Source organism: Orcinus orca, chromosome 1, assembly GCF_937001465.1.
Source record: "Orcinus orca chromosome 1, mOrcOrc1.1, whole genome shotgun sequence".
Classification (NCBI taxonomy): Eukaryota; Metazoa; Chordata; class Mammalia; order Artiodactyla; family Delphinidae; genus Orcinus; species Orcinus orca.
Window position 1 is genome coordinate 152,507,992 of NC_064559.1, and position 24,096 is coordinate 152,532,087.

At 35.6% G+C, this 24,096-nt stretch overlaps 1 protein-coding gene across 6 annotated transcripts in view; it reads right to left on the reverse strand.

Moving 5' to 3' along the window:
• The window catches only part of LRRC7 (leucine rich repeat containing 7), a 502,831-nt gene that overhangs the window by 258,217 nt on the left and 220,518 nt on the right, over nt 1-24,096 (reverse strand). For all 6 annotated transcript variants that reach the window (XM_049699435.1, XM_033407473.2, XM_004280746.4 and 3 more), the window contains one exon: nt 7,058-7,136. In XM_049699435.1, the coding sequence (XP_049555392.1) occupies nt 7,058-7,136 (79 nt within the window). The remainder of the gene's footprint in view (nt 1-7,057; nt 7,137-24,096) is intronic.

A 24,096-nucleotide genomic window follows, 5' to 3' on the forward strand; every position in this document is an offset into this window, starting at 1 on the left:
TGGGAGATTGGGATTGACATATACACACTACTAAATATAAAATAGCTAACTAATAAGAACCTGCTGTACAGCACAGGGAACTCTACTCAATACTCTGTAATGGCCGATATGGGAAAAGTATCTAAAAAAAAAAAGAGGGGATATATGTATATGTATAACTGATTCACTTTGCTGTACACCTGAAACTAACACAAACTGTAAATCAACTATACTCCAATAAAATTTTTTTAATTAGCATATTCAAATTGCAATAAAGAAAGCACACTAGAATCAGACACCTAAAATGTTTAGTGCTTGAGCACATGGGCATTGATGTCAGAAGACCTAAGTTTGAATCACAGTTCTTTCAATTATTTATCTCTGTAACTTTTACAGATCACTTAATCTTTGTAAGACTCAGTTTCCTTCTTTATAAAATGATCATACTAATATCCACTTCCAGAGTTGCTCCAATGAGTAAATGATTACCCACCCCATATTAAGAACTCACTAAACTGGAGCAATTTTATTACTTTTCCTTGGTATTGTTTTTATTCTGATCTTTCAAAATTAACTAGAATACTAATTTAAATACTTTTATCAGTGCTAATTTTATTGTTGGAATAGGCAGATTAAGATTGGCTGCAGACATCCTTGTTTCAACATTTTTCTTTTCTAATTGCATTTACTTTAGAAATTTAATGAAAACTTATTATAGGCATTTGACCTCCATTAGAACAGTTAAACAAAATTAAAATACAGGTAATATAAGTTTTGATTAAGGAGCCAATGTCAAATCTCCTACTCTAATTGGAAAGATATTTTACATCTAAATATTTTAATTTATAACCTTAAAGTTATAAAAGTAACCTAACATTATCAGAGAACATTTAGAAAATAAAGAGAAAAGAAAAATATTGCTTATAATTCCACCTCCTTAACACAACTATTATTACCATTTCATGTATTTAATTTTGATCTAATTTCCAATTAATTATTTTAACATCACTGCAAACTTGTATCATGATTTCTCCCTTTACTTTGTAATTATCTTTCAATTTTGCTGCATAACCAGAGTGACTACATAATCTATCATTCAAACTAGGACACTTTGGAGTGTTAAAAGGGAACTATTATTAATCATGCCACATCAAGAGGTATAAACTGGGATGACTTGAGCAAACAGAGACATATGATCACCCTATAAATAATCTTTATAACCATCCAGTAGATGTACCATAATTTATTAGCGATTTCCTTATTGTTGAGCATTAAGAATGTACAGATTTTTCAAATTGTATCTTTTAATTTAAACCAAAATCAAAATGTTTCTTCAGGATTTGTGAAATATAATAAAAGGAGCCCAGGAATTTAAATGCTATCTTTATGCATTTCCATATGTAAAAAGTTACATAGGTAATATTTATCTACTTCATAATTGCCGTGAAGATGAAAATGAAATAATCTAAAAGCCTGAGACATTCTAGGTTCTCAATAAATGTCGGTCCTTACTTTCTCATTGAGAAGTTGTTATTTCAATTTTATTGTAATAATTTTCACCAGTGACTTGGTTAAGGCATTCAGACTATACTATAAAGTTCACATCTAAAACTAAAACTAGTACGCTAACACTTAAAACTATAACTTTCATATTCTAGGGTTTTCATGACTTAACTACTTTGTAGATTTCTTGTATCTAAGAAGATAAACAGAAAAGCTATAAAGAAAAGTAAATGAAACCTAAGTCTATTTTTTAATAGAGCAAATTGATAATCTCTGGTATAACTGATCAAGTAAGAAAAGAAAGAAGACAAAAATTATTGATACCAGGAATGAAACAGAGAGCATCACTAGAGATATTATAGATATTAAAGGGCTAATAAAAAAAATTATGAAAAATGAGGTACCAATAAGTTTGAAAACATATGAAATGTACACATTCCTGAAAAACACAAACTACCAGAAATCACTCAAGAAAAAATAGGCAACTTGAATAGTACTATACAGGAAAAAAAAATTCAGACTAATATGCCTCATGAATATAGATGGGAAAATCCTTACAAAATATTATCAAATCAGAGGCATTAATTTATAAAAAGTGTAATACTTCATGACCAGGTAGGGTTTATTTATATCATCATGTCAATAGATATTTTTTTAAGAAAAACTTTGACAAAATTCAATGTCTATTGACAGGGAAAAGTCTCAGCAAAACAGATTTCAAAGATTTGGCAGATTCTAAGGTGGACCCCATAATCTTTGCTTTCAGAAGTTCATGCCCTGGTAAAATCTTCTCTTCTTGAGTATTGGTAGGACTTGTGACTTGCTTCTAATCAATGAAATGTGGCAAATAGGATATGATGTCATTCTCATAACTATATTACATTATGTGACTCCATCTTGCTGTGATACTCACTCTACTCTGCTGTTGGCCTCGAAGAAACAAGATGCTATGTTGTGAACTGCCTATGGAGAGGGTCACCTGGCTGGGAACTGCACCAGCCTTTAGGAGGCAAAAGAGGCCTCTAGCTGTCAGCCAGCAAAATGCTGGGGCTCACAGGTTTATAACAGCAAGAAAATGAATTCTGCCAATAACTTGAATGAGCTTGAAAATGTATTTCTCTCCAGTTGAGCCTCCAGATGAGATTGCAGTTTGATCCCTTGATGGTAGCCTGGTGTAACTCTCAAACAGGGAACCCAGCTACAGCATGACCAGATTTCTGACCCACAGAAACTTAGAGATAGTAAATATGTGTTGTTGTAAGCCACAAAGTATGTGGTAACTTCTTACACAGCATTATAAAACTAACACAGATTTTGGTATCTGGTATTGGGATTCTGCTGTAATAAATTCCTAAAAAATGTGGAGTGGCTTTGGAGCCAGGAAGTGGTCAGAGATTGCATGACTGTTCAAGAGCATCATAGAGAAAGCCTTGATTTTCTTGAAAAGTTTGAAAGTAGAAATCTAAACTCTGACAGCCCTGCCGGTAAAAGCTCAAAAGGAAGTGAGAAATGTATTATTTTAAATTCCCTCAGCTTGATAAAGGGAATGTATTAAAAAAAAAAAGTAACAATCATATATAATGGTGAAAGTCTGAATGCTTTCTCCCTAAGATTGGGAACAAGGCAATAATATCTGTTTTCATCTCTTCTTTTCAACATTATACAGGAGGTCCTAGCCAGGTCAATAAGGCTAAATAAATAAATAAAAGAAGTACAGATTGAAAAGGATGAAATGAAACTGTCATTATTCACAGGTAACATGATAGTCTACATAGAAAATCACATCCCTTCCCCCACAAAGCTACAAAGTATTTACTAGTACTAATAAGTGAATCTAATAAAGTTGCAGGATATAAGGTCAATATACAATAATCAATTATATTTCTATGATAGAAAAATTATTTGTAATTGTCCCCAAAACATGAAATACTTGAAATAAGATGAACAAAACTTGCACAATATTTGTAAACTTAAATCTACAAAACATTGATAAAAATTTTTAAAAGATCTAAATAAGTATAGAGATATATTATGTTCAGAAAAAGGAATACTCAATATTTCTGACATGTCAACTCTGCCCAAATTGGTCTACAGATTCAATAAATCCTTATCAAAATTCCATATTTTTTAGCAAGCTGATTATAAAAATTATATGGAAAAGCAAAGGGCACAGAAGAGTCCAAATAATTTTGATAAAGAAGAACAAAGTTGAAGGACTCACATTCCCTGACTGTGTGAATTACTACAAAGCTACAGTAATTAAGATAGTATAAAACTGGTGTTAGGAGAGGCATATAGATTAACATAAAAAATAGAGAATTCAGAAATGGATCCAAACACATATGATCAATTGATTTACAAAACAGGTACTCTGATAATTTTATAAAGAAAGGATAGGGCTTCCCTGGTGGCGCAGTGGTTGACAGCCTGCCTGCCGATGCAGGGGACACGGGTTCGTGCCCCGGTCCGGGAAGATCCCACATGCTGCGAAGCAGCTGGGCCTGTGAGCCATGCCCGCTGAGCCTGCGTGTCCGGAGCCTGTGCTCCGCAACGGGAGAGGCCACAACAGTGAGAGGCCCGCGTACCGCAAAAAAAAAAAAAAAAAAAAAAAGGATAATCTTGGAACTGGAACAGTTGGATATCTATATGCAATAAATAAATAAAAAAGAGAACCACAACCCTCACACCTTACATATATTTACAAAAATCAACTTTAAATGGATCATAGACCTAAATGTAAAACCAAAACTACAAAAGTTCCAGAGGAAAGCATAGAGGAAAATCTTTATGACTATGAATTTAGTAATGATCTCCTAGACAGGGACAAGAAGGATAAACCATAAAATAATTATAAATAGGGCTTCATGAAAATGAAAATCTTTTTATATTTGAAAGTCACTATTTAGGAAGTGAAAAGATAAGTCATAAGAGCAAACAAATATCTGATTTTTAGCCAGAATTTATAAAGAATTCTTATAATTCAATAATAAAAAGACAAGTCAATAAATATGAACAAAAAATCTGAACTTTTAACAAAGAAGCAATACAGATTGTAAATAAATACAAGGAAAGATTCTAATTTGACATTTAAACTATAAATTAAAACTACAATGAGATATGACAATGAGATACTATATCTACTAGACTGGCTAAAATAGAAAAAAAAAAAACTGACAGTACCAAATGCTGACAATAATGAGGAACAATGGAAACTCAGATTGCTGCTTGGAATGCACAATGAAATAGTTATTTTGGAAAACAGTTTGGAAATTTCTTAAAAGGTTATGCATACATGTACCATACTACAGAGAAAACTACTCCTAGGTGTTTACCCAACAGAAGTGAAAACAGATGCTTACACAAACACCTGTACAGAAAGGTTTATATCCACTTTATTCATAAGAGCCCCAAACTGGAAACAACTTAAAAGTCTATCAACTGAGGAAGAGATAAACAAATTGTGTTACATTCATACAATGGAATTCTACCTAGAAATAAATGGGAATGTAGTACCAATTTTTGAAATGTCAGGAATAAACCTCAAAATCAGTGTTAAGAAAAAAACCACAAAGTATGACACCATTTATATGATATTTTGGAAAAGGCAAAACCATGGGGACAGAAATCAGATCAATGGATGACTGGGCTGAGGGAACTTTTTGTGATGATGCAAATAGTCTATATATTAATGATTATGGTAATTCCATAACTATATACATTTGTCAAAATTCACTGAGCCATACACCTAAAAGAGTGAATTTTACTGTATGTGAATTATTGGGTTGGCCAAAAAGTTCGTTTGGGTTTTTCCATACATCTTAGGGAAAAATCCAAATGAACTTTTTGGCCAACCCAATATATCTTAAAAAAAAAACGTTGACTTTAAAATTGATATACTATTTAAATTGACTTTTTTTTGAGTAATATTTTAATGAATTCCCAAACTTTCTTTTAGTGTTAGACATTTTTTGATGAAATCAGTTATATTCATTTATCTTTTAAAAAGTTAAATATATGAAAAGAATCCAGAGGCATAGTCAATAAAACTATAGATTTTAAGCTTTTTAATATGTAATTTATCATCTGACTTCTACTCTCAAAGACCTGACCACGATTCCTAAATACAATAAACTATTAGAATTAAAGAGCTAGAAATCAAAATAATTCATCATCTGCCCTGGATTATGACTTAAGTCAAGGACATGTCTATAGTCCTGTTGTGATAAGTTACCAATATTTATTTCTTTTATGAGAAAGTTGCATTTTGGTCTAAGTGTTTTGGAGAATACTTTTCACGTTTTTCTTTCCCCTCACCATATTCGACATTTGAGGTAGAATATGGTTTATTCAAACATAGTTTATTCCTTGATGTTCCACACTTTCTACTAAAGGCCTCAAATTGTTTCACAAACCATTCACTGTAAAGAGCCTCATCTAAACTTCTACCTCATTCTTTTACATTCTATTTCATTTCTAGTTTCACCTACATCCTCTTCTCATGATCCATAGAGAAACCATCCTCACTACTCCCTCTCCTCAACCCTATTGGTGAAAATTTTCCCTTTAAATTCCCTTTGATAAACTTCCTTTCGTCTTTTACTGGAAACACTAGATTCATTCAATGCCTTTCCTATGAACTTCAGTTTCTCCCAGTCTCCCCATCTTCACGTGGACAAAGGACTGAGGGATTTTGCTCAAATCCTGTCAGTTTTTGTGTTATTAAAATGCCAGTCTTACTTTGCAACTCATTATCTGCATCCCAATACCACTGATTAATTTCATCCACTTCCAAATGTTACTACAACTTTCAATAGACTTTCTAGATTTTACATCCACTTCCACAGATAAGTGACTTTAACATTCAGGTCCAGGGCTTACCCAATCCATTCACTTCATGGTTTCTTGACCTATTTGATTCCACAATACACACTATCACTATGGCATATCATAATTTGAAACATGGTCACATGCTGGGTTTCACTTTCCCTTGGCATTTCTCTACTAACAGATCATGACACACAAATACCCTATTTCTGATCACAGTATTTTTACCATCCATGTCTTCCATTAGGCTATCCTCACAGAATTGTCTTTTTGCTCTTCCTGTGATATCTGGTACCTAAATACAGTACTCCCTTTTTCTGATCATACTTAATTCATTTTCCACCTTGAATCACATGACAGCTCTTTGCATGCACCTTATACACTTGCACTCTCTTGAACTTTCATCAGAACCTTGATGCTAATTTTCCAGCATGACCATAACTAATAACTGTTTTCTTAGTTTTGGCGCTCTTCCATGGAATGTTGCTTGAGAACCACAAAAAATGATGACATGGTTTCCTTCAAAGTAATGCCATCTTGTGTCAATTAGGCCTTCATTGTTACTCAGCAATGCTTTTACTCATCTTTTATTGAACTATCCTGATTTGATTATTCCTTTCCCATCATTCTATTAAACTGAATTTTAAATACAGCATTTAAAATTCATTTACTATGTGAGTTTCCCTTATCTTGGTACATTATTATCCAATGGAAATATAAAGATAAATAAAATGTAATCACTCATACTCACTTAGAAATGGGATTGACACTGGCTTCAATAATTGTTAAACACTTACAGCACTTTATGTTTTCTGGAAATTCTTGTACACCTAAAATTAAGAAAATAGTACATAAAATATACTAAACAATAGTTTTAATATTAAGAATAATTAATTAAATACACAGTGTAAACACCATATGGGTAATCACATGTAAGAATAATAACTTATTAATATAATACATTAGTGTTATATAATATACATACATTTAAAAAATATGAGTGTTAAATAATATTTTATGATAGTAATAATTGGAAATTAGATATAAAATTGAGGATAATTTAGCATAGGATATACCTTGGCTGTTTACTAATCTAAAGAAATAAAAATAGTTGGGATTATTTAGTTATTATAGTGCTGCTACAAAAGAAAGGGGAAATCAGCAGATATAAGAAAACAGAAAATAAAATCTTTACTCCCTTCATTTTGTAAGATTGAGAAGATTGAACATGTACAATGTAAAGATACCTAAGGAGAATTCACAAAACCAATAGATATTCCCAAACTATTAAGAAGCTCTAACACATTTTGTGCACCTCTTTCTTGCTGGCACAGAGTACAGCTCTACATCTGCCTGAAAGGGTGACAAGGTGAGCAATCCTTCCTGGGATCCTCTCTGGAGTCTCTGAGGTAGCCAGCCTGGCTGACTGCCCTTGGAGAACTGCTCATCTGCTGTCACAGCTGTGCTGTTGGCTATGTGACAGAAAAACACAAGTTTTTCTTACTGGAAATCAGTAAGCCAAAACTCAATCCATAAATTAGGATTTTATTCAGAGGAATAAAAGATGTGGAGGATGCTTCAATCCGTTGATACAAATGAATTAAATATATAGTTGGCCCTCCATATCCACAATTTCCACATCCACAGATTCAACAAAGCGCAGGTAGAAAATATTAAAAAAAAACACAAAACTCAGAAAGTTCCAGAAAGCAAAACTTGAATTTGCTACACACTGGCAACTATTAACATAGCATTTGCATTTCATTAAGTATTATAAATAATCTAGAGGTGATTTAAAGTATACAGATGGGTGTGCATAGGTTATATGTAAATACTACGCCATTTTATATAAGGGACTTGAGCACCTGCGGATTTTGGTATCTGCAGGGAACCAACCAATTTTGGTATTTTCTGGAACCAATCTCCCACAGATACTGCGGGATGATTGAAATAAGCCCTACAAAAATTAGAAGGGAAAACAGCTATATGAAGCCATTCCTATATCCCTGCAGTACTGCTTGCTCTCAATTTTTGAAACTATTGTTAAGCGTTTAAAAAAATGTCTATGAAGTACTAGTCCTGCCAAGTACTTCATATATGACAGAAGGATAAGGAACACTTTGTGGTAGGATTTAGTTGAACTTTTTGATGATAGATACTCAAGAAAGAAAACCCTCCACCTTCCTAGATTCTGTTGACCTAGACCACCATTTCCACAGGATTTGAAGGTCCAGAGAAGCAGCAGGAGGAGAGACAAACCAAAGAAGTCATTTACCAATGCAAAGTGAGGGTATGAAAGATGGTGTGGAGGCATTTCTCATGCCACTTCTCTCTATGTGAAGATTCACCAGAAACTGTGCTGTCCTAAAATTATTGCTGAAGGATTTTGCCTTCTTAATAAAAACCTAAGGAAGTTTAGGAGCACCATTACGTATGAATTGAATGAGAAAAACAATTACTCTTTTTGGAAAGGTCATAACACCTAGAGCTGCCCTTATTAACTAGAGGTTAACAAAATGGCACAGAAGTCAATAACATAACCCTTAGCTATCCTCAACTTTTCCCCTGAGCATTCATAGTCACTTCGGATATCTGCAACCAACAGGAGTATAAGGCTTTTACTTTTCTCCCTTTAGCTTTTTCTGCCTGGTTACCAATCTGGGCTCATTACAAGCCAGTGTGCCTGATGCCTTATCTCTACAGGTGCCTGCCTTAGGATGATATTTCCTGAAATTATATGTAAACCAAGACATGGAAGGAGAAGCAAATTAAAGTACGATTTTAAAGAAAAGACTGTAGTGTATCTCTTTATCTTCTGCTGAAAATGGAATTCCCTGCTGTGGTGAAAATGCTACCACATTATTTGTTAAAAAAAAAAAACTCATATTATGTTGTTTACAGTTAAACTTAAAATTGTTCAGAGCAGAGTCCATTGGATTAAAATGGAATCCCAACGTTATAATTTACCGTTTGGGTAACCCTAGGCAAGTCATTTAAATGTTCGATGTCTTAGTTTCCTACTCTGAAATATGATTATTATATAAATGGTTTCATCAGAGAGTTGCAGAGAGGATTGACGGAGGTAAAGCAAGTAAAGTAATTGGCATAAAGTGCTGAATATCTGTTATCTATAATTATTAGAAACAAATAGAAGCAGAGGGTGTCCGTCAACAAAGGAACCAACAATCATGTCGAGATGAGCTGGCTAGTATAAACTTGTAAAATTTATCTACCTAAGAGAACAACAAAGAGGTAGGAATTAGTGTGCTGAAAAGAATATCTCAATATCTTATCAATATAATAGCTGCAATAAATGCTCTTGCAGATGGGAATTAAATAATAAACATATTTATAAACAAATATTTGTATGTTATAATGTAAACATATATAACTAGTCTATGCTGAGCAATATTCTTGTATTTTTGTAGAGGTTTTTATAGCTGCTTAATTTGCTTATGAAAGTCAGAACACATTTGGAAAAATAGGTTGCCAGGGGAACTTTACCATATATACTAATATATGGACCTTAGATTTTAGGAAAAGTTCTTAGAGCATATCTTTAACTTATAGTTCAGTCTAAACATGGAGAGGTACTAAAGCATAGTAGTTAAAAGCATGGGTTGGAAGGATGACCTAATCTCAGTATTGTCACTTAACTAGCTATGTAATCTTAGTCAGACATTTTAATATTTGAACATCACTTTCTCATTTCTTGCCTAATTCAAAGGGCTGTTCCAATTATTAGATAGCATGTTGTAAAGCACTTAGTATCATGTCAGCCACTTAATAAGTATCTAATAAATACTAGATAAAATTCATGTATTAATAAGAGGAAAGTTAACTTACATTCCTTTATGCCACTGTGTAAAATAATTTAATTTTCTTAATAATCCTTTGAGGAAGATATATTAGGCAATATTTTCATCTTATGGATGAAGAATCACGCATTCACAAAGATTAAGTAACTTATTTAAATACCTAATGGATGTTTATAGATGGGAACGAATATAGATGGGATTTATTTAATATTTGTTAACACCATGTCTATTGTTCCTCTTTATTACGTTACTTTATTACATTACTTATTAAAATTGTTTACTGTTCCTCTTTATTACGTTACTATATTAAAAATGTAGAGCCGACATTTTTTTTAAGCATCTTGCTTCTTTTCCTTTTAAATTTATTTTTGGCCTTGCCAACCAGCTTGCAGGATCTTAGTTCCCGGACCAGGGATCAAACCTGCGCCCTCGGCAGTGCAATCGCGGAGCCTAACCACTGGACCGCCAGGGAATTCCCCGTAGAGCTCACATTTTTATTAACCAATTTTTGAGACTGGTCTGTCTGGTCCTCTGAAACACAGTGTGTTTGATTTTTTAAAAAGTTATAAATACATATATTTATACACATATATATTGTTATAATATATATAAATATACACACACTATTCAATTCTAAAAAAGTTCATACACACTTTTTTTTTTTTTTTTTTTTTTGCGATACGCGGGCCTCTCACTGTGTGGCCTCTCCCGTTGCGGAGCACAGGCTCCGGACGCGCAGGCTCAGCGGCCATGGCTCACGGGCCCAGCCGCTCTGCGGCATGTGGGATCTTCCCGGACCGGGGCACGAACCCGTGTCCCCTGCATCGGCAGGCGGACTCTCAACCACTGCGCCACCTGGGAAGCCCATGACCTTCTCTTCTTAAGACTAGCATTTTAGATTGTATTATTTCTGAAATTTACACTGAAAAATAATGAGACACAATATATGGTTATAAATTGAGGAATTATTGCTTTATCATCTTGTCTTATGTGGTTCCCTGATATTTTAATTATAAGGTCCCTAAAAGGGAAAGTCAACATTCAACAAATATTTATTGAGTGTTTACTCTGTGTTAGGAATTGTATTAAACATTGGTGATACAGTGTAAGAAAAATGGATACATTCTCTTTATTTGTGGAGCTTATATTCTGGCAAAGTAACACATACAATAAACCATAGAGAATTAGCATACACATGAAATACATTAAATAGTATTTAATTTTTGAGACATGCTATGGAAAATGTAATTAGAGCAGAATAATGATAGATCAGAAATGCCTGAAGATTTCAAACTTAACTACGGTGATTAGGGTAAGCCTTATTAATTGGAAAGGTGGCAGTTGAGAAAAGACTTGAAGAAGGTGAGAGAGATAGGAATACAGATATCTGGAAACTGAAGATGGACAGTAGGAGAATTTTAGACAGAGTGAATAGACATGAAGATTAATCATTCCTGGTGTATTCTAGGAATAGCAAGGAGGCCAGTGTGACTGGAACACAGTGAGGAAGAGAAGAGTAGCAAAGAATTAGGTTAGAGAAGTAATAAGGGGTGTATGATGGGGAGATGGGGGTGTTGACTCATGTAGGGGCTCTCAGGCCATTACAAGAATCGTTTTTACTCTGAATGAAATAGAGAGACATTAAAGGATGTGTTATACAGTCTGATTTATAATTCGAGAGGATCTCTCTGGCTACTGAGTAGAGTGGTCTTTCTGAAAGGGAGGTCAATTAAGTGTTATTGTAATAAACCATAAGGAGAATTGATGATGGCTTACATCAGGGTGGGAGCAATGGAGGGAGAAGGAAGTGAGTGGAATCTGGATGAATTTTGAACATAAGACCAATAGGACAGCGTGATGGATTGGACGAAGAGTATGAAAGAAAAAAGGAAATCAAGGACAACTCCAGGTTCTTTGTCCTAAGCAACTTGAATAAAGGAGTTATCTTGAACTTAGATGGGAAAAACAATATGTGAAATAGGTTTTGGAAAGAAGAATAATAGTTCACTTTTGGACATGTGTAATTCGAGATGTCTGTAAGACTTCTAAGAGAGATTGTCAGATGGGTTTAGGAGAGAGGTCTAGACTGTAGATTTCAAGATGTAGGATTCATTATCATTTAGATCAGGGATCCCCAACCCCTGGGCCATAGACCAGTATCGGTCTGTGGCCTGTTAGGAACCGGGCCGCACAGCAGGAGGTGAGCAGTGGGCAAGCGAGCGAAGCTTCATCTGTATTTACAGCCGCTCCCCATCGCTGGCATTACCACCTGAGCTCCACCTCCTGTCAGATCAGCCATGGCATTAGATTCTCATAGGAACGCAAACCCTACTGTGAACTACGCATGTAAGGGATCTAGGTTGTACGTTCCTTATGAGAATCTAATGCCTGATGATCTGAGGTGGAGCTGAGGCAGTGATGCTAGCGCTGGGGAGTGGCTGCAAATACAGATCATCATTAGCAGAGAGGTTTGACTGCACAGAGACCGTAATAAATCAATTGCTTGGAGACATATCAAAACCCTATCAGTGAGTGGCAAGTGACAAGCTGCATCTGATGGCAGGCTTTATAGTGGCAAGTGAGTTGATGTACCTCAATTGTACAGCTGCATCTGGTGACAGGCTTTAAATCAGAATCCGACACTTAATTTTGTCCGTGTGTGGCTCGTCCATTATTTTATTTACCACTTCCATCCACGCCTCTCCACACTGCACACTTGTCTCAGTCACAGTTTTGGTAAGCTCACAAGCTAACCCTAGCCAAAATGAGTAAAAATCAAACATCGCTGGAGAGCTTCTTTGCAAAGGGGGAAAGACCCAATGATGAGATAGCAGAAGACTCTACGACTGCCAGCAAAAAGAAAACTGCATTTAAAAGAAAATACCAAGAGTTCTACTTAAATTACGGGTTCATTGCAACAGCTGATTAACATTCTCCAAGCCAGCGTTGTATAGTATGTGGCAACTGGCTATCCAACGAAGCCATGAAACCTTCAAAATTGCTTCGTCACATGGAGACCAAGCACTCTGCATTAAAAGACACACCTTTGGAGTTTTTCAAAAGAAGAAAAACATGAACATGAAGAACGGAAGCAATTACTGAAGACCACTACTTCATCAAATGTGTCTGCACTGAGAGCATCATCCTTAGTGGCTAACCACATTGCTAAAGCTAAGAAGCCCTTTACTATTGGTGAAGAGTTGATCCTGCCTGCTGTTAAGGACATCTGTCGTGAACTTTTAGGAGAGGCTGCAGTTCAAAAGATGGCACGTGTTTCACTATCGTCTAGCACCATAACTAGACAAATTGATGAAATAGAGGATATTAAGGGACAATTGTTAGAGAGGATTAATGAGTCACCGTGGTACGCAATCCAGGTTGACAACTCTACCGATGTTGATGACAAGGCAACAATGCATGTTTTTGTGCCATATATTTTTCAGGAGGATGCGCATGAGGATACGTTATGTACACTTTTGTTGCCAACCAACGCCACAGCTGCAAAACTATTCAAGTCTTTGAATGATTACATGTCAGGAAAACTGAATTGGTCATTCTGTGTTGGTATATGCACGGACAGAGAGGCTGCCATGACTGGACAGCTTTCTGGTTTCACTACTCGGGTCGAAGAGGTCGCTTCTGAATGTGAGTCTACACACTGTGTCATCCATAGAGAAATGCTGGCTATCTGAAAAATGTCACCTGAACTTAAAGACGTTTTGCAGGATGTGATTAAAATTATCAACTACATTAAAGTACATGCCCTTAACTCACGTCTGTTCATGCAGCTCTGTGAGGAGATGGACGCAGAGCACACGTCTTCTCTTATACACAGAAGTGAGATGGCTTTCTAAAGGCAGATCACTGGTCAGAGTTTTTGAGTTATGAGAGCCGCTCCAGAGATTCCTTTTAGAAGAACAGTCACCACTGGCAGCACATTTCAGTGACACAGAATGGGTCGCAAATCTTGCTTACTTGTGTGACATATTCAACCTGCTCAACGAGCTCAATCTGTCATTTCAGGGGAGAACGACAAGTGTGTTCAAGTCGGCAGATAATGTGGCTGCATTCAAAGCCAAACTGGAATTATGGGGGCGACGATTGAACATTGGGATTTTTGACAAGTTTCAAACATTAGCAGAGATTTTGAAAGAGACAGAGCCAGGGCCTTCTTTCTCCCAGCTGGCGTATGATCACTTATCTCAGCTTTCAAAAGAGTTTGAGCACTACTTCCCAACCACAAAAGACCTCCAAACTGGGAAGGAATGGATCCATGACCCATTTGTGCATAAGCCAGGTGAATTGACTTTCTCTGTGCTATAGAAGAGGATCAACTTCTTGAGATCGTAAATGATGGTGGCCTTAAAAGTATGTTTGAGACAACTTCAAATCTCCATACGTTCTGGATTAAAGTCAAGGCGGAATAAACTGAGATTGCCATAAAAGCACTGAAAAGCCTGCTTCCATTTCCAACATCCTATCTTTGTGAAGCAGGGTTTTCTGCAGTGAGAGCAACCAAAATGAGATTACTGAGTAGACTGGACATAGCAACACACTTCGGGTATCACTGTCTCCCATCACCCCCAGATGGGACCATATAGTTGCAGGAAAACAAGCTCAGGGCTCCCACTGATTCTGCATTCTGGTGAGTTGTATAATTATTTCATTATATATTACAATGTAATAAAAATAGGAATAAAGTGCACAGTAAATGTAATGTGCTTGAATCATCCTGAAACCATCCCCCCCACCCCATCCCGGTTTGTGGAAAAATTGTCTTCCATGAAACCGGTCCCTGGTGCCAAAAAGGTTGGGAACCGCTGATTTAGACAGTATTTAAATCATGAGACAAAATGTGAGCACCAGTGATGTAAATGTAGATAATGAAGAAAAAAGGACAAGGGGCTGAACCATGAAATACTCCAAAATGAGGTTGGGGAGAAGAGGAAGAATCAACATAGGAGCTTGAACAAGATCAATCAGTGAGATGGGAGGAAAAATAAGAGTATTGAATCCTAGAAATCAAATGAAGAAAATGTGCAAAGTAGGAAGAAGCATTCAACTGTTTCAAATGATGTTGCTAGGTCAAGTAACATGATGACCAAATATTGCCTTTGGATTTAGTAATGAGGAGATCTGTATGACCTCATTTGGAATTGTTTTGGAGTGGAGGGCTTAAAGACTGGGGTGGGTTTAAGAGAGGATGAGAGGAAAGTATTGTAGATAAAGGATATAGACAACTCCATCTAGAGCTTTTGCTGCAAGGGGGTGAGGGATATTAAGGGAAGAAAATCCAAGAAATTTTCTTTAGAACAGAAGAAATAATAGCAAGTGGGTATACTGATTAGAATAAACAAGTAGAGAGGAAAATCTTGATGATGTGGTAGAGACTGAGGAGAATTTCTACAGTGATATCCATGGGTCGGCAAGAGGGGATGGTTAACCAGTGGAGAGACTGGTTTTAGAGAGAAACAGGAGTAGTTTACCTGTACTAATTTGGCAGAAATGAGAGAATATGGGTGCAGATGCTGGTAGATGAATTGATAGGATGGTGACAGTCTGGAAATCATCCTTCAAGAGTTTTGATTTTCTCAGTGGAGTAGGATAAATAACCATGAACATGGGACAGGAGAAGTGGGAGTTTGAAGACAGAAGAGAACATGTGAAATAGTCACCAGAAGAGAATGAGAGTCAATAGAGGAAGGAAGTACAACATGATTGTTGGGAAGCATTAAGGCTCCACTTCAGAACTGCAATCATGAACTTAAAGTCATATCAATCAGTGTGATTGTTTTCTTCCGGATCTTTTCAGCCATAGGTAGAGAGCTGGATTCAGTCAGGGTTGTAATTTTACTGAGCATACGTAGATATATAAAAGAGAAGCAAAGGTATCAAGGGGGTCATTTGATGACTGACCATAAAATTCAAGCCATGTAAAAAGGGCAGAGCAAACCTTGAGAGAGGTTGAGAGAATTCATGAAAAGGTGGTGGTACTAATAGATTGGTGGTTCTGATGGGGTCAAAGGAGGGTTGGAGTGGTATAAGAGGGAGTGTTCTGGAAAGATAGGAGGATGGAGTCAGTTGACATTCAATTTCTTGATATTCCTGACAGTACCTAGATCAGACCTAGGAAAACAACAGAAACTGAGCAAGTGTCTATTAAATTGGATTTAATTATATTTTTGCATCAATATCCTGAAGCAATGAACTAAAACAGTACAAACATGGAAAGAAACACATGATCTTAAGTACAGACGTTTTAGATTGAAATTACCTTTTCTAAGATGAAACAGGTAACTCTCTTTTCATACAAAAATAATATAAAGGACTTCCTATAAATACCAAATTTTAAATGATTTAGAGTTCTCTCAAATGCATTAAAGTTTATGTTTATTACTTTAAAAATTTTATATAAACCTGTATATATGATAATAGTTATAGATAGTGCATTTTGAAATGCTTCTTTGATTCTCTGAAATTCAGAGGTATCATCAGCCTAAATGGTCTACCCCATGATGTAAGTGCCGTAGGCTGAAAAAGGATTAAAACCTTAATTTTAACAAAGGAGGGATATATATTGATAACACTTTAATATTTTCATCTAATATTTTAAATGTGATACCAATTTTTATATTTTTTTTTCAATTTTGAGAAAGCAGGCAGATTTTTGGATATCTAGTAAATTGGATTAGATTTAGGAGCAGAAAGAATGGAATTTATTGAGGAAACATTATAAGCACTTTGCTTTAGTTCATCTTCACAACAATTTTATAAGATGATTTATTATTGCTATTTAAACTAATGAAGAAACCGAGGCTCGGAGGTTTTGAAACCAGGCCAAGCTTATTCCAAACACACGTTATATGTTTATTAAGCTGCCTCCATCAAATCCAGGATTTAAACTATTTGGGGGTATACATTTTAGCTACTCAAAATTGACAATGCAACATTCATAATAGAGCACAATATATTGGATGTGCTCCATATATACTCTCCAGGTCAAATACAAACAGCCCCAACTTTCTAGAACTCTGAGTTTAATGCATACTCAAGATTGACCATGTGGCATTCTTATAGGGGCACTGTAAACTGTATTTGTTCTATAATTACCTTTGGTCAAATTTCAGATAGTACTATTAACTTTCTGGAACATTGAGATTGAGTGCATTGCTCAGGTCATAATGTTCTTTTTTCTTTTTTTTTTTTTTTTTTTTTCCGGTACGCAGGCCTCTCACTGTTGTGGCCTCTCCCGTTGCGGAGCACAGGCTCCGGACGCGCAAGCTCAGCGGCCATGGCTCACGGGCCCAGCCGCTCCGCGGCATGTGGGATCTTCCCGGACTGGGGCACGAACCCTTGTCCCCTGCATCGGCAGGCGGACTCTCAACCACTGCGCCACCAGGGAAGCCCATGTTCTTTATTTCTTAATTTAATATACTGACAAGTACTATAAGCTTAGTTCCAAATCTATGTCCTCTTTATATATAGTTCAACCAATAGCTATTAGAAGGAACAAATAAGAAGAGAGGGCTACTCAAAATAGGCAGAATGTCAATATGAAGACTTGATAACTCATGGTCTGATAATAAATGAGGTGATGGGAAAAACTACAAAGTTAACACCAGAACCCTTAAAGCCTACCATTCTTATTTTGTGTAGAGGCAAGCATCTACACATACTAAAATAATTTAATAACACAAACCATAATGAACTCAAGTCAACCTGGAAAGGTTCAATTGCATTCATTATACTCATTGAAAGAAAATAATGTGATATGAAACATTTTTGGAATAATTGTCATTCAGAATGATTCAAATAAAATTTTAAAATTAGGTGTAAAAGGATAAACTGTAATTTTTTGGAAAATTATTTTGTGTATAAACCCACATTCCCTAAGGATATTTGGTAAATGAGGCAATACTCTATTAAGTAGGAAGTACTGATTAGAGTTAGATTTCAGAGACACAATCTATTATATGGGAGAAAGCAAACGCATCCAGCAGTTAGGTTAGTAAATTTGGGAGACAATGTACAGGCCAGTCATATATTAAAGACGGAGAGAGAGAGAGAAAGAGAGAGAGAGAGAAAGAAGAACAAACAGACTGGAATGATTTGCTTTACCTCCAACCCTTCAAATGAAGGGAGCCAAGAACTCAGTAGGAACTCAAGCAAGAAGAGTTAAAGGTCTCCTATAAGACTCTGCCTATTTTAGTGGCATTATGAAGAGAAAAGCCAAATGCAGGTAAAGTAATCAATACTTTGAGGCAATCATGCAACTGATTCTGCCTTTAGGACATGTCTGTCTGGAGAAAATTTTAAGAAATCTTTATGACCTTGACCAACAAGCTCTTTCATAGAGGAATGAATAAGACTTCGTCAAAAGGAGTTAAAATGACACCTGCCCTCCCCACCTTCTCTCTGCTTCAACCACAAATATATTGAGTCACTACTATATTAAATGGACCTATTTAATAATCTTACCTCATTTTTGGCTAATGATTTTTTTTATTCATTATCAGTCAACTGCTTTATTGAGCATTTACTATGCCTGCACTTTGATAGTGGCTGTTGTGAGTCTAGAAACAGTGCAAGGTGCAGCAGTTCTTTTCAGGAGTTTATCCTGAAGCTGCGAGGGGGTATGGCCTAGTAGAGAGAGGACTCACAACGCTTCACTGCCAGTCCAATTCTGTTATTTTACAAGTTCTAGGAATTACAGGGGCACACGAAGACAGGTTAATCAATCAGCTCAGGAAAGACTCTGCTGACTCTAGGTGACAGAGCCCAACACAGACGTCAGAAGGATGATGGGATGGGAACAGTTCCTTTCTCCCTTATATTTAAATATATTACCAGATTGGAAGCTCTATCTCCCATGGAGTAAGTGCTGGCAACACACATAAAAATTATATGTTGGTTTTATTTCCTCATGAAGACATTAGAAAGAGTTAAAAATCCTGGTATCTAGCTAAGAAGGTGGCAGGAGAACAGACCTGGTTTTTGTTGCCATCATACTCTTCTATGGAAATAGAGGAGTCAATCCTCTATTTTAACACTATAATCTTGGGCAGAAGTAGACTCTGTAGAAAGGAAAGTAGTCTTACAGTGAGGGAAGTGCTAGTGATTTTCAGATAAATAGCACATTAAGAGCGTTGGAAGTGAGGTATTTAACAGGACAAAATAATAAGCTTTACTCTAAACAAATGGCCTAATGATTTGCCAAACATCAAAGAGCATATTTATTGCTAATTGAAAACAACTGCAGGGTAATATTTTCTCCCCAACCCACATAAGGCATCCCAAAATAGACTTCCTTAAGAATTTATATATACACTGCTGGAGTCTCTATTCTTTTCTGAATATGCTCAAAATTTTAAAGATTTTCATCATTTAACTGGTTACTCATATCTTCTTTCTCTGGTGTGTTTGAGAGAAACTCCTCCTCTTCACTGAAAGCTGAAGACATTATTTGTCTTCAGTGTTTTTTATGCATTTGGCGAAGGGGTAGAATAATTGGCAAGTCAGTAAAACACATAATAATACCTTCAACTCTGATCGCCTTTCATTATAACTAACAACAGTGATTTGGCCCACTATGATGCTGTTCAAATTCATTCTTGTATAGAAATAAGTTTTAGAGGATGAGAGAAAAATCACTTAATTGCTGCAGAATTAGGAAGTATTTTCACATTACTTCATTTTCATTAAAGTCCTTAAATTAGAGTGTCATAGTCTCTCTGAAGCTATGACAAATCAACAATCAAACTTAAAACAGAATCACTGCCCAATTAAACCTTATCATTCATTATCTTGCTTTATCATATAAAACAATTTACTCCATTAAGACCATGTATCAACTCTGCAAACAGGAATAGACTATTTATTCAGATACCACACTATCATAAAATGCAGTTATCTCTGATGGACATAAGATCATAGTTTTACTGTTGGATTAAGATCTGAGGAAGAAAGGATAAAAGATCCATTGGCATGGAAAGCCAATGATTTACCCATGGATTGCTGTATGTAATTTTTGGGAATTTTCCTTAGAGAGGAAGGGTGATTTACATGCAGCATGAATATTTATTTACATCTCTCTCTCTCTCTCTCTCAAGAAAGATAAAGGTTAATGTACTTATTCTTAAAAAGAAAGACTAGAATCTTTATTGAACACAAGAGGTTGAAATCTGCTTTCAATGTTCAAGCATATAGAAATCACTAAGATACAGTATTTGTCCTAGAAAAGCCTATAATGTAGTGAAGAATAAGGAATATTGTTAGATGATCCCTAGCCTGTTCTCAATAATCTGAGAATATGTGTTTTTATCATAAGCAACCAAGAATATTTTAAAAATTGACTATATCCTAGGCCACAATGTGAAAGTCAATGAATAAAGAGAAATAATCCAGACTATGTAGTCTGTAACATATTTCAATAAAAATAATATGATAACTAAAAAAGCTGCAAGTTTATTGGAATACTAAAAACATTTGAGTAAACTGTAAAAAGTAGGAGGGGCATAATAAAAAAGCTGCAGTATAAAGTAGAAAAATAGAAATTAATGATTGGAGGAAAAGCCAGCCAACCAACCAGTATTGAGACAAATAAGTCAAAAAAGTATTATTTGAAAGATTAGCAAAGAAGAAAAACCTCTGGCCATATTGGAGATAAAAACATAGAAGATAGATGGAACAATTAAAAAACGTTAAGAATACAAAGAAAGAGACAGCCATGGATATGGTAGAGATTTATAAAACGTGTAAAAGAAGCCTATGGACAATGTTTTGTTTTTGTTTTTGTTTTTTTTGCGGTACGCGGGCCTCTCACTGTTGTGGCCTCTCCCGTTGCGGAGCACAGGCTCCGGACGCGCAAGCTCAGCGGCCATGGCTCAGGGGCCCAGCCGCTCCGTGGCATGTGGGATCTTCCCGGACCGGGGCACGAACCCGTGTCCCCTGCATCGGCAGGCGGACTCTCAACCACTGCGCCACCAGGGAAGCCCTATGGACACTGTTTTACAATAAAATTGAACGTCTGGATGATGGAATAGATTATTTCCCAGGAAATTATAACTTATAAAAAAGTGATCAAGAAGATATAAAGGGATGTGGATGGACGTAGAGACTGTCATACAGAGTGAAGTAAGTCAGAAAGAGAAAAACAAATATCGTATATTAACGCATGTATGTGAAATCTAGAAAAATGGTACAGATGAACCGGTTTGCAGGGTAGAAATAGAAACACAGATGTAGAGAACAAACGTATGAACACCAAGGGGGGAAGTGGGTTGGGGGTGATGGTGGGATGAATTGGGAGATTGAGATTGACATATATACACTAATATGTATATAAGAACCTGCTGTATAAAAATAAATAAATAAAATTGGAAAAAAAAAGAAGATATAAAGGTATAAGGATGGGAAAGAAAAGAAAATTGTCACATGCAGATGATATGATTTTATACACAATGATTCAAAAGAATCTACTGGTTATATATTAGAATTTATATTTCAGCACCATGGCTGATTGTAAGATCAAACTATCAAAATTAACAATGTTTCTATATAGGATCAACTAAAATTTACTTGAAATTTCTAAAAGGAATACATGAATTCCATGGTGGTACAGTGGTTAGGACTCTGTCCACTACAGGGGACATGGGTTCGATCTCTGGTCAGAGAACTAAGATCCCGCATACCGTGCAGCATGGCTGGAAAAAATAAATAAATAAAAATAGAAGGAATACAATTTATAAAACTAGAAACTTAAACTACTCAGAGATAACTTTAATGAAATGTGTGCAGCTCTTTCTTGAAAGAAATCACAACTTTATTGAAAGACACAAAATAAGATCTAAATAAAGGTAAGTACCATGTTCATGGACTACAATATTTACTATCACAAAGATAATAATTCATCCCAAATGAATCTTTAAATTCAAGCCAATTAAAAAAATTCTAATAGATTGTTTGTGAACTTCAACAAGTTAACCTAAAATTTATATAAAGAACTGAGTACCAAGAACAGCGAGACACATTTTAAAAAGAAAGAAGACCTCTATTATCAAATATTAAAACTTAATATTAAGTTATAATGCTTAGAACAACGTGATATTGGTACAAGAATAGGCAAGTAAGCTGATGGAGCAAGACAAAGAGTTTGGATAAATGTCTTTTATATGTAAAATAGGTATATTTATAAGTTAGTGAGAAAAAAAGAGACTAACAAATGTTGATGGAACAATTAATCATCTATTCATATGGAAAAAATAAATTTTGATAATATATAGCACAAAAGATAAATTGCAAATGAATTAAAGACCTAAATGGGAAAAGAAAACTAATAGTTTTGGAAGAAAATGTAGACAAACATCTTTATGATATTAGCATATGAAAGAATTTCTTAAATAAGCTGTAAAACTACAGCCCAAAAGAGAAGAGTGATAAATTTTAGTATATTAAAATTGGCAACTTCTCTACAACAAATGGCATCCTGAGCAAAGCAAAAAGACAAACCACAAACTGGGAGGTGATATTTGTAACCTATTTAACCAATAAGGGATTAGTGTTCACAGTATGTAAATCTTTCAAATCACTAAGAACCTAACAAACAATCCAAAATAAAAATGGACCAAAAAGTCAATTTGCAGAGAAAGATACTCTACACTTGCTAATAAAAAGAAATGAAAAAATGCCAACTTCACTGGTGATTGATGAAATATAAATTAAAATACTGAGCCATCCTTATATATCCATCTGACTGGCCAACATTTAAAATATCGAATAACCCCAGGTATTAGCAAGGATATGGAGCAGTGGGAACTTTGGTACTATGCTGGTGCAATCATATTCACATTGATCATTAAGGACAAATTTTAGAAACGTAATGTAGAATGAAAACTTGCAGAATAACATACACAATGTGTTAGCACTTCATTGAAATTTTAAACACACTAACTCAGAGGAAGGAAAAAGGGATGGAGATGAGAATTTACAAGTTTCATTTAAAAAAAGCTAGAGTGTTTTATCTATAATAAATGCCATCACTTTAATCTACATGGTGGTCACACTACTGTCTCATATTATTTTCTTCATGCTTAAAGTGTTTACCGTTAAAAAATTAAAGGTACATAATTTTCTTTTTGCCTGTGTTGGGTCTTCGTTGCTGCTCATTGGCTTTTTCTAGTTGCGGCAAGCTGGGGCTACTCTTCCTTGCTGTGCGTGGGCTTCTCATTGCAGTGGCTTCTCTTGTGGAGCACGGGTCTAGGTGCGTGGGCTTCAGTAGTTGCAACAGGCGGGCTCAGTAATTGTGGCTCACGGGCTCTAGAGCACAGGCTTAGTAGTTGTGGCGCACGGGCTTAGTTGCTCTGTGGCATGTGGGATCTTCCTGGACCAGGGATTGAACCCATGTCCCCTGCACTGGCAGGCAGATTCTTAACCACTGCACCACAAGGCAAGTCCCTACCTAAATATTTTAATATAACTAAGTGTCAAGTGTTTTCAATACTAAATTGAGCTTTGAATGATAAGTAAGTTTTAACCAGTGGAAAAGAGGTGTGAAAGGTGATTTAGGCAGAGGAAATTATATAAATAGAGTCACAGAGTTATTGCAACAGCATTAAACATTTGAGGCAGCTCTTCAATATCTAGACCATAAAGTTAAAAAGTACAAATTGTCTTTGTGAGATGAGCAGATAGAATGGAAGTGTAGGTGGTCAATTGTGGGAACTTTTAATGCTGTGTTAGGGAACCTATGCTCTATCCTTGATCAACTGAAGTATCTTAAGAAGGAGAGCCACCTAGTCATATTTACAATTTAGAAAGTGCTGAAGCTACTTTGTGGAGGATAGGTTTGGGAATGTTGGTGGCGATAATGGGAGGGAGAGACCAATTAGAAGGCTATGTTAACCAGTCTGGAAACAGACAAGACACTAAATTAACATGGTAACAATGGGAATGGTAAGAAAGAAACAGACTAGAC